Source organism: Cryptotermes secundus, unplaced genomic scaffold (assembly GCF_002891405.2).
Source record: "Cryptotermes secundus unplaced genomic scaffold, Csec_1.0 scaffold216, whole genome shotgun sequence".
Lineage (NCBI taxonomy): Eukaryota > Metazoa > Arthropoda > Insecta > Blattodea > Kalotermitidae > Cryptotermes > Cryptotermes secundus.
The window spans coordinates 846,832-859,752 of record NW_019727090.1 but is presented as its reverse complement, the minus strand read 5'-3'; the positions used below and the strand labels follow the sequence as shown (position 1 = coordinate 859,752).

The window sequence follows — 12,921 nt, the reverse complement described above, 5'->3', positions numbered from 1 at the left end:
ACAGTAATCTCTTGTATAATTTCAAGGACCCTTCTTCAACATCTTCATCAGTGTTACATACTTTTCTTTCACAACTGACAACATTTTCAAAAATACCTGAGAAAGTGAGAAAGTTACATACAAGAGATTAATTGATGTCTTAAACTCTAACATCATCTTTGTAGATCGACTTGGATTTAGGAAAGCTCTCTCAAACGATAAAGATTTGTACATATTCAAAGACCAAATTTTATGTGCCCTTAACAACAAATTGCAGGTTTGCAGGCTATTCTGTGAACTTGCTAAAGAATTTGACTGTATGAATCACGAACTGTTGCAACAAAACTAAATTTTTATGGAATTCAAGGTAAAGCTGGACAGTGGTTTAAATTATACCTTAATGGCAGAATATCTCCAAATTCAAATTATGGCACATACTCAAACTGGAGGCATTGTAAAACATGGAGTCCCTGAAATTTTGGTACTGAGTTCCCTGCTTTTTCTCATATATCGATGATCAACACTCCCCCTCCCCCAAAAGAAATCAAATCTGAGTGCAAACTCATATTCATAGCTGATGATAATGTTATTATTTAATATTCTGAAATTGGCCATTTTCACATTTTAGGTAATGATGTTTCTCATGGCTTAAACAGAAACATGCAGAAAATTTGGGCAAAACAAATTTAATGGAGTTTGCTACTAACAAAGAAATATGTATTAATTTAAAATAGATTATGATAACAAAATGATTGAAGAAGCAGGGACAATTAGTTTTCTTGCACTAAAAATTGACAAGGTAACAACAGTCTAAGGGAAACTGCATGAGAAAGAACTTCATAATTTGTACTATTCACCAGACATTATTAGGATGATCAAATCAAGGAAGGTGAGATAGTATGGGCATGTAGCGCACATGCGAAGGATCAGAAATACATATACAGTTTTGATCAGAAAATCTTGGCATAAATGAGAAGATAATAGTCATGTGTATTTTGTAGAAATAGGGTGGGAAGTTGTATGCTGGATTCATATGGCTCAGGATAGGGGTCAGTGTCAGGTACTTGTGAACACAGAAAAGAACCTTTGGGTGCCATAAATGTTGGGTCATTTTTTGAGTAGCTGAGCTTGTTAAGAAGGACTCTCTTCCGTGTAATTGGTTGGTTAGTAACAATAGCCATTACACACTCATACAAACAAACATGTGTGATTACATTCACAATAAGCTCTAAGAAATAGTTACAGCATTTGTTTAGGTAATAGTCAGCACTGTAAAAAGCATTTTGAACTATGCAGCATTTGTTCACATTTGAGTCAGCAACTTAAATATGTTGAGTAGTTTACTGTAATTTTATATTTATGAATAAGTAGAAATAAAAGTCCACTTACTGATATTCATTCATATCTTCCTCTGTGATGATACCACCCAAATCCTTTATGTCTTTAACAAAACTTTCAGTAAGTGAACCATTGTACAGTACTGAAGCACCTGAGTCTCTGATAAGCTCCAATGTTTTAGCCAATTTTAATCGTTTGTATTTGTCTCCTGCTTTCCAAACACTATTTGTTTCACTGTTTTCCAGAATTTAACTGAATAATAACATAAAGATTAACAGTACATAAGAAATATCCAAAAGAAAGAACTAGCATTATTGTAGCAGAACAAGAAGGTTCAATTCTGATATCAGAGAATACCACTGGACATGACCCTGAGCTGGTTCCATCCTCCCATCCTGACAATAGACCACCTTATGATCCATTCCCCAGTCTCCTTATTCCTTCAAATTCACTTTCCCCAGGATGATTCCCCACAAAAATTATATATGTTTTTCATGTCTCCTACCATACTAGTCATGTTTCCAGCCCACTTTGGCACATAGATTTCAGTCTCATAATAATACTAGATGACTTACAAATCTTGGAGTTCCTCATGGAATATCCTAAATAGCTCATTTCCTTCATCCTTTTTATGTTGGATTATTTTTGTAACATTTAAATATAAAACAACTTAAGTTATGTCCAGACTGGAGGCATAAATGACAGCAACATATAAAATCTTATACTCAGCAGAAGAAAATTATTGATATGTAATGTCTTTGATGAATATGCCACATACTGGACACAATGGAGAACTTCATGTACATGATTACCCTTTAATCGGCATGCATGATAAATTTTCCATGTATGTGAATTGTAAATGATATGCACAATATCAATAAATTCATTACTATGATGACGTATTTCTTAAGTTTCTGTTTTTTTGCTGGTGAGGTATGTTTCTTGCTTGGGAGTATGTAGTATACAAGTATGACATTACAGGAATACCAGTGAATGAAAACATGAAAAAACGCTGGTCTACATATCTATAATAATCTAACGTTTTTCCCTGATAAAGTTATTGGAATGTGCAGTTAACCACTCATTTCCATTTAGTGCTGAGTAGAGTTTTACCATGCAGCCCCTGCACATTTCCATAGAATGGTGCTAATTCACAGAGAAAATTTTACCATTATTAAATTACCTTAGTGTAGCACTCTTTTTTATATCTTCTTCATTCTCTTTCAGTATGTTTGCTAGGTATGGAGTAACTGTGATGCCCTCTCTGCATAAGTCAATAGTTGGCTGCACAAGTTCTCCCCACTCCACATTACCACTTTTGTATTCTTTATATGCTTCCCAGTACCCCATTAATTCCCCTGGAACTGCTACAGACAGCCCCCCTGGAAGAGAGAAAAAAATGAAATGTCACAAAATATTTGCAGTTCTAGATTCATCTAACCATCACTGACTATTGCCTTATTTCTTCAATTACTTTGAGTATCAGTGAAATGAGAGAGCAAGTGATTTAGATTATTACAGGGTACGGACCTATTGCTAATGTACTGTACACACATCTAAAGGGTAGACTTGATATATTCGTCCTTTTACTCCCTTTCATTCTCTTCATTACTGTGCATTGACACTGCTGTTTCCAGAATATATTGTTACAATTTAAGATTTCATAAAAATTATTTCTACGTGATCATCCAGCCATTATTTTGTTCTAAATTAGTTCTCTAAACTGCAGTCTCATTATAGGAAAAAAAAAAAAGTACTCTGTTCATGCCCTAGATCATTTATAGCTCTCCATTACTCTGCACTCCTTCAGGTTCAATAAATGCCTTGTTCATCAACACATATTTATATGTGTACTGTTAATGTGTGTGGGGGCAATATATGTCTTCAACAGGACATCAAATATTTGACAAGCAACAACAGGAAAAACATATAAACCAAAAGATATGATATACACCATGAAGCATTTTTATCATTTTAAATTTTAACGAACTTTATTATTTATTACTATATAAGGAGTTGTTAATCTAGTAACCAACACTCAAGCTGATAGATCACATCTTGTTGGTTGTCTGCAAATGTTTACTCAATATATTTACAGCTACTCTCCACATCTGGAGATCATTTCCTCCATCCATAACCTGAGGACATCCTATGCCCTGATGACAAGGTATCCACTTAATACACAACTATGACTACACAGTACTATCATCATTAAATACAAGTTATAAATTGATATTTTATATAAACAATTGGTTCCATTTACAGATGGAATTTTAGTGGACAATCACTCTGGCTTTAGAAAAGGATGCACAACTGCTGATCAACTGTGTGATTTGGGACTGGTAATGGAGAAGACAATATTTAGCATACAGAGATGATGTGATGTTACTGGGATGGTTAGAGAGAGCAACTGAAGGAGTATTAGCACAGCTGAAGGGTGAGGCATTAAAGGTTGAACTAGAAGTGAATGTAAATAAAACCAAGCACATGAGGATTATAAGTAACTTATCCAACTTCAGACAGGATTTGAATGTTTGATGGTTATGTTTTTGAAGAGGTCAGAATGTTTAAACATTTAGGTGCTTTGATAACAGAGAAAATTAAATCAGTGAAAGAAATCAAGATGAGAATTGCTGCAGGCATTCAACATTATTACATAGGATTTTAACAACATATTTTAAAGTCTAGAACTGTGAGCAAAATATCAAAAATGAATAGTATACAAAATAATGTTAAATGTAATTGCTATGTATGTCAAACAGGGTCCATGACTGAAAAGTTACATGGAAGGTGCATGGATCAATAACTAGCCAAGAACCTGAGGGCTGATTAGATTAGATTACATTTTAAATGTACTTTTTATTGACATGTTCTATATCTCAAGGCAGCACTGCCAATTGTAGATCTCTGGAACGAAATAAATATGTATGTATGTATGCTGATTAGTAGTGGACATTATAAGAAGAATTTTTGAGCAGCTGGGACATGTGATCAAAATAGATCAAGCAAGAAGTGACTGAGAAAGTTCTGAAAGCAAATCAGAAGTTAGGCAAACAGTGGGAAGGCCCAGACTGAGATTGCTGGAATATATACAGAATGATTTATAACAGATGAAACTGAACTGACGGAGACAAAAGCAAATACCAGAGAGGAATGGGCATTGGTTGTACATGAGGCCAAGATTTTTAGGGAACTGTAGTGCCATGGGGTAAGTTAGAAAGATATATTTCTGGGGCTCTGTTATAGAATCCTTGGTATTATTTGGTTAATCAGTGAATATGAACACAACCTATCTAAATTCCTCCTTGATTCTCTCAATAAAATATGTGCTCTTTGTCTATCCAACTGTGATTTTAAGTATTTAAATCAGCGAGAGGAGAGAAAACATATAATTTTAGGCTTCTTACTTTGTCATTCTTCACAACAATAAGAATACATACCAACAGTTGAGAGTGTGGAATTCCCATTGAACATGGTTTCATTGGCAGCTTTGGGAGCCACTTCTCGAGCATTCAGTGTTCGAACTTCTCCAGTGTCTCGTTTGTAGACAGTCATGAGGAAGCCGCCACCAAGTCCCATGCTCTGAACACAAACAACGCCTTCACAAAACAACGTCGCTATGGCTGCTTCCACTGCAGAGCCATTCTTCATTAGGATATCCCTGAAAATATTAAAATCTGTTATGATAATTAAAAAAACATGTATGTTCTCATCATGGCTACTGATGGTAAAATGAAGTTAAATAACATGGATCAAACTTCATTAACAGAGATAAATACAGACAACAAGCTGCATTTCTCTAAGTTCAGTGTTAACTCCGTTACCATATTTTTATGATTCTGATGAACTGGGATAGCTCAGTCAGACATTAATTTTGACTTGAAACTGATATTTTCATGCGTTCTTTACATACACAAAAACTGAATACATGATGTGAAAGTAGCATCCATACCTGTCTTCCTGTATGCATGTTTCATCTCTGCAACTACTAGTCAAAAGGTAAAACTATCCCTGTAACAGGTCATGGAGGCCTAATACTAAACCAGAAGGAAATAGGAAAGTGGGAAAACCAAGACACTGATGGGAAGAATGTGTGTGGCAGGACATAAGAATTTTGGAGGTAAAGAACTGGAGGAATGTAGCATTGAATGGAGAAGAATGGCAAGCAATCCTGAGGAAGGCCAGGGCTCACGAAGGGCTGTCGTGCCAGTGAGGATGATGATGATGATGATGATATGGATCCATATATTACAATATTTCTATTACTGTGATTGATTCATAATGTTTTTATGCACAGTATCACTGTTATTTTGCTGTCTAGGGATGTATTGATTAATTTAAGATACCTTAATATTAATTTTAAGATTAGTTTAAAAGTAATAGACACACGATAAGTGGATGGATGGCTGGACAAACAGATATTCATGGATATACAAATAACACATGGAAAGACAGGTAAAGATAATTAAAATTTATGATGAAATCTGTGTTAAAATAGTCAAGAAGACTGAAAGCATAAGACATTACAATTTCACTTTGTTCCTGAAGACTACCAACCTGCCAATGATGGCACATGGGTACCCATTTGTAGCCACTGCTGCATTCCAATAGATGCCCAGTTCCGAATCTGAAGGTGGAATTGGACTTGTTGGGTCTGGTGGATTTAGTGAACTTTCTGGTGTTTCATCATTGGAGTGAAGGCCTAAATACATTCCCACAACTGTCACAGCAAAGATGACAAGCGTTGCACCAATCACCAACAGAGTACATCTTCTTATCCTAGGCCTGCATCAAGACATGGCACACTGGGAAAATATTCTGAACCACTTTAATATGGATACATGTTATCTATTATGTGTTTAAGCTCTAGATACATTGGTTCCACTGGCAGTAGGAATCTCCACAGGCTGACTTAATGAGGAGCATCATGATCTTCTGCCTGAGCAGTTCAACAGCTTGTGTGTGTGGATCTAAGGACAGTGTCCTTATTTATTATCATTATTGTTGTTGTTAATAACAGTGTTTCAGTTGCAGAGGTTATATATCAGCGATATCAAAATTTAATGAATATCAGAGCTGCATATGACATTTTTAAAAAGTTCAGGAGCCGCATATGTACATGGATTGAATGGAATAGGTGCTTAGGTATGAGCTTTCCATGTAACAACTTTTTTTTTATATCTAATCCATTTGCGTTTCTCAGCACTCTAACAGAGCTGTAACAAATTACTTACTTACTTACACACTCATGGAGCTGAGCCTTTCTTGAGAATCCGCCAATTGTGCAGCTATTCAAGAATTTCCCAGCATTTTATGGAACCCGAAGGTTCATTACCGTGTTCACAAGAGCCCTCCACTGGTCCATATCCTGAGCCAGATCAATCCAATCCACACCATCCCATCCTATCTCTCTAAGGCCTATTTTAACATTATCCACCCACCTACACCTTGGTCTTCCCAGGGGATCTCTTTCCTCCGGGCTTTCGCCCCAATATCCTATACGCATTCGTCTCCCCCATTCGTGCTACATACCCTGCCCATCTCATCCTCCTTGACTTGATCATTCTAGTTATACTTGGAGAAGAGTATAATTAGAATGATCAAGTCAAGGAGGATGATAGCTTATAAATCAGATGTACTGAGTATCGTAATGTATGTCAAAGTCACATGTTTGATATAGTATATGTATTTGTTTCTTCGTTAGGTACGAAAAGAAATTTACAGATTTCGTGTGTCAAACTCATTAACAGTATAGCTCTGGCGCAACAATAGGAGAACTGCCATAACATGTAGCAATTCCTGGATATCCGGTATCGAAGGATCTGTAATTCTTATCCAATCGGAAAATTTTCAGAGATAATCTACCATTTTGTAAGTTAATCCAAAACCAAAATTTGCGATTCTCCTTCGTTAACCCACCACGGGATAGTCCTTCTAGCCGTCACTGGCGGAGCTACCGTCCTCCCTTTCACAGGTCATTGCAGTAGTTGCTAGTTAAACGTGTGGTAGCCTCATATGCAACCGAAATCATTTGCCCTGAAGTTCCCGCTGTGTAGCCAAGGAAGACATCCACGTAAGAACAAAAGCGAAGACCTTCAGATTTTTAGTTAGCTTTCTGTAAGATTTTCTCATACAACCAGCATACTCCATGCCTGATAACAGGGATTGTACTGTATAAGACTTCAACAGTGTTCTTAGCATGTGCTAGTCCCAGCGCATGCAGACGGAAAGTAACAATAGGGGAACCAACAAACCCAGTGAGAGGGATAGACGAAGAGTGTATTTCCTACCTGAGTATATCTGTACTGGTATATGCATCTAGAAGGATGGGAGGGGTACGACAGGTGGGTACGCATAGGGACATGAACAACGCATACACAATGCTAATCAAAAAACTTCAGTGAAGGAAACCGCTTTAGAGACATATGCATATCGAGAAATGCTAATAGAGTTAATCTTGAAGTTGTAATGTGTAACGGTATTTGCTGAACTCCTCAGGATAGGGTTCAACGGTAGAACTTTGTGAACATGGTGATATATTTCCGGTTCCATGAAAGAAGTTTCTCAACCAGTTACAAGTACGAGTAGGAGTACACGGAAGATAAAATGACATTACACTACAGAAAGAATATACTAGTATATTTTGACAGCAGTAATCGTCAATTGGGGGCATTTGATAAATAGGTCAGCGGGCAGCTAAGAGAGCAGTGTTAGTAGATGATTGAATATTACGTTCTTAAACGGCAACGTTTAATCCGGTAAGTTATAGAGCGTTCGATGAGGTGAGTATGCTCATGGATGCTGAGAACTTGAAAGAGGGCGGTTGTGACCTCTTGCCAGCCACTATTCCTGCATTCCCATACAGAAAGGGGGACATCAAAACGAAAACTGACAGAATATGCGGTAGTGGGATCCAAATTTGAATAAGGAACGATAGCGTTATTGTCACATGAGTCTGCTCGGCAGAGTTTGTTAGTGATACATCATGCTAAGAGATCTTCGTTGTGTTATAACTGTCATGAATGTTCATTCTTTAACTGAGGATATGAATATCTGATGGTACAAACAGCATTTTTTCACGGAAGCACAACGCAAATTCCATTAATTCCCCATATTTGATATGAATTAAAAAGACGTGTTGTATTCTTAAGATGACGTGGACTAGATTCAGCTGGCTTAGATAGGGTTTAACTTTGGGGGGGGGGCTTTTATAAACACATTTATGAATCTTCCGGTTCCATCAAAGCATGGAGTTTCTTGACTAGATGAATACTGTTTCGCATATCTGAATGAAGATTCTATACAACGGAGTTGTTGAAATAAGACCACGTCCCGCAGGAAAAGAAAAAGGGGAGAGGAGAAAGGAAAATAAAGCTGGTGCACAAACATACATACACACAGTCTTCTGTGTGGGTGCTGTGGTTGCGTGTCATAATAACGCGACATTAATTCAACTCTACTGGATCAAGTTTTAAGGAGGTTGAGTGAAGTACTACAGCCAGCTCGGGAAATCGGTTCTGTCATTTTCACAGCATATCTCATGGCATCTGCATACTGAATTATTAATTATTAATTATTTAACGGGGCACCAGTGCTACAGAACGCCGAATAGTAGGATGTGAATCATGAAATAAAAACAAACTCAAAACAAATGTTTGCAGCCATTTAAGGTTTATTCCAGCATTCGCTTGAAGGTAATGGGTAAACAAAGAAAACGGAAGTCAGTATAGCTGGGGTTCGAGGTAATATCCCAACCCCCCCCCCCCCAAATAAGAATTGCTGACCACCGTACCGCGACTTTATGGAATCTGCACAATTAAAAATTGAAGCTAGCTGGATCGGTGTGCGAGTGACTAATTGTAAACGTGCCGTAGTTTACACATTTGATGTAATGCAGTTGGTCAGAAAAGCTAATAGTCAATCAGAAGGTCAAGAAATTCTCCACATATTATGTGATCCAATGTCTCGTTTAGAGTTATTTTACTAATGGTCTTCCATTTGAGCCTAGGCATCTGAAATAAATTCTTCCCTTTAGTTTTCCAACCAAAAAGGCGGAAGCATTTTTCACACCCTTCATGTGTGTTACACTTGTCAGCATCGGTTAAATATACATCTACTTTACATGAAGCTGAAATCAAGTTTATTATCCCAAGAAGCGTCATCGCACGAGACATTCCATAACATATAATTTGATTAAGATCTTCAACTTTCACATAAAATAATTTTCTATGCGGTGCTGTTTTAACGACATAGAGTCTGCAGTTTGACATTAGTGCGATTAGCTTCGGGGGCATAAGTTTATATACAGCGTGTTAAAATGGGTTGCAGGATTTAGGGAATATAGTACTCAGTTAAATGAGCAAAAACTTCCCAGTCAACATCTATCCAGGAATCAATGTCTGCTGAGATACGAGAGATGTTCGTCTAATCTGTACAGCAGATGCTCTGTGTGGTTCCCATGCATTTCAACATAACTTTCAGCTTTTCGTCACACAGAGGCGCGCATTCTGTTGAAAATTCCTGGTTTCACTCAATCTCCTGACTGGCATTCTCTATTCGTTGCTGTAATACCTCCAAGTCATTGATTGGTGTTAAACATTCCAAAGTCTTCAGGCGTCCCACATTAAAAAATCCAGGGGTTTAAGGTCAGGGAATCATACACGCCAGCTGACTGGGCCTCCACATCCTGTCCACTGTTCACTAGTCTGGTTCAGGTGCTGTCTTACAATGCAGAGAAAATGACCTGGTGCACCATTATCCATGAACCACATGGTTGTAGTTGATGAAGAGGTACATGTTCCCAGAGTATTGGTAAATCATTCGTCAAAAAACGATGGTACACTGCACCTGTTAGTCTGCTGAATAAGATAATTGGTCCTAAGAGCTGATCGCTTAATTTGCCCACCTTGGTATCCAGTCAAATACAAAACTCGCCCAATCTCAGCAGACATTGGTTTCTGGACATACGTTGACTGGGACCTTTTTATTCATTTAAATGAGTACTATAACCATTTAAAGCCTGTGAACTATATTTTCAACATTTTGTATGCAATGCATGTCCATCAAGAACGTTGAGGTATGCAAAAGAGAACAGAAAGCAAATAAAATATTAAATACTGTACTGCAGTACAAGTCTTGCTAGATAATAGGCAACGACAGAGAAAGTGGTTCGCATCCTCACCTCTTCGCAAACATGATGTGTGCGACTTTCAGAAACCGGCTCTGCTGTCGAGAATATTCGTTATTCGAACACTGCCGCAACTGTCAGCCGGGAAGGCGGGCTCTGGCAAACGTCCGGCAGCTGATGGTCCCCGAACCAACTGGAATCACACAGTTACGAAATGAAAGCCGCCGCTGTAAACATGACAGCATAATCACATAAGTCTAGCTGGCTTAATCAGAAATCTGCGCATGGCATTCAAGGTTCTTGCCGTGTATTTGCCTTCACTTTCGCAACGCCATCACCGGCCATTCGTTTCCTGCCAGTTCTCTGGCAGCCGACAGAAGGTTCAACAGTGTTATACCAATGCTAATAACTGCACGCGATACTGTGGAATTTTTCTTCGCAACCTGTAAACCCCAAGATCAACCTTCAAGTTTCTCTTAAATCTCATTATTTCATCATAACCTCATAGATTTAACCATACTGGCCTGCATAACTCACGGTGTTCTGTATTACGTAATATCCTACGAGTAATTTACTTTAAATTATCTCTGATTACTGTCACATTTCTACAGTTGTACTCAGTTCCACTACCGTTTGCGTCACTAAAAGGCTCATAACAAGGTGTCATATATAATTGAGGCAGGCGGTAGAGTAGTTGGTTGAGGTACTATGCTACATGCCGAGAGGTAGCGGGTTCGAGTCCCGATGAGGTGGATTTTTCAGTTTATCTAATCCTTCCAGCTGCACTATGGCATTGAGATCGACTTAGCCTCTAACAGAAACGAGTACCAGGAAGATTCCGGGGGGGAAGGGCGGCCGGCGCGTAAGGCTGACAAATTTACCGCCATCTATGAGCTGATTGTCTAGATAAAATGTGGGAACCTCTATGTCTCACAACCTTATGGGCCTTCACGGCCTCTTAGAGGGATAGCTATATATATATATATAATTACATAAAAACCACAAAACTGCAAAAAGAAAATGCATTTCTGATAGTTATTATCTTGCGTTATTAATGTTTCAAGTCGGATCCGACCTGCAAGTGTATAAAATTTATATTAAATAAACTGTTCGACCATGTACACAGGCGCATAAAATCAGATACTAAAATGATAAAAGCATCTCACTATTTTTAATAGAAGTCATGATTACCGATGCACAAGGGCACCATCCAGTACATCCAGCCTTTTTATTTATTAATAAGTAATCATAAAGCCAGAGATGTTTCTGTCATATATCTCCATCTTAGGGGCGTTCGATTGTAAAAAGAAACTTAACATTATGTTTTACATAAATTAATTGAGTAAACTTGTCCTTGTGTTTAATTAAGCACCACGCCACGAATACGAGTGGGGGAGTGGAGGTATAATTAAAATCGACTTACTGATCTATGCCGAAAATACTATTGACATTAAAATTATCACCGTATAAAAGCCCAATGAAGTAGAGAAGCTTAACCATTGGTATCTTGCATGGAACAATGCGGAAGACAATGCACCGTAAAATAGGTCATTTGACTTCTTTTTATTCCCATTTAACCACGTCTTGTGGCATGTCCTTAGGTGGTCTATATGCACTGGTGCTCGTGAACTAAGTATCGATATTCCAAGGTCCTTGGATTTTCCTTCTGCGGAAATAAGATGTTTATCCGGTCTGTTAATTAGGTAGTTCGATTTTTATGCTCTTGCGGATTGCATGGTCAATTTGGAATAGTCGAATCTCTCAAAGTAGGTTTGTGATAATACGGAATTATAATTGTTCTGAGTACTTTCTTTTTTTCCTGTGGCGCTACAGCCCCAATTTGAGCCTAGGCCTACCTCCACGAAACTCTCCGTTTCACTTCGGTTTACTAGATCTCACACATACGGTAGGATTCCTTGGGCGGGTGATCAGCTCGTCGCAAGGCCTCTACCTGTAGACAAACACAGAAAAACGCACACAAACATCCATGCCCTGAGTGGGATTCGAACCCACGATCTCGGCTGCCGAGCGAGCGAAGACAGTGCATGCCTTAGACCGCTCGGCTACTGTGACCGGCCGTTCTGAGTACTTAGTGATAGTTAAATATAGATAATGATTTTGTTATTACTTACATCTTCTACAGTATTTTTTTTATTGTTAGTGGGGTGGGATATTGGTGGGAAAGCCAAAAGGAAAGAGACCACTGGGAAGACCAAGGCGTAGGTGGGTGGACAATATTAAAATGGAACTTAGAGAAATAGGATGGAATGGTATTGATTGGATTGATCTGACTCAGGATAGGTACCAGTGGAGGGCTCTTGTGAACACGGTAATGAACCTTCGGGTTCCATAAAATGCTGGCTAATCCTTGAGTAGCTGCAGAATTGGCAGCTCCTCCAGAGGGGCTCAGCTCCATGAGTATGAATGTATGAGGGGTAGGCCTCTCGGCCCTTGCACCGTGACCTACAATGGTCTAT

General features: G+C 38.3%; 1 protein-coding gene across 1 annotated transcript in view; it reads right to left on the bottom strand.

Moving 5' to 3' along the window:
- The window catches only part of LOC111864318 (scoloptoxin SSD14), a 45,025-nt gene that overhangs the window by 8,744 nt on the left and 23,360 nt on the right, over positions 1-12,921 (bottom strand). Inside the window, exons 2-6 of the mRNA XM_023851475.2 lie at positions 10,499-10,637; positions 5,875-6,102; positions 4,758-4,978; positions 2,501-2,699; positions 1,369-1,566 (exon numbers count right to left, since the gene is read on the bottom strand). Of these exons, the coding sequence (XP_023707243.1) occupies positions 1,369-1,566; positions 2,501-2,699; positions 4,758-4,978; positions 5,875-6,102; positions 10,499-10,512 (860 nt within the window). The 5' untranslated portion in view covers positions 10,513-10,637. The remainder of the gene's footprint in view (positions 1-1,368; positions 1,567-2,500; positions 2,700-4,757; positions 4,979-5,874; positions 6,103-10,498; positions 10,638-12,921) is intronic.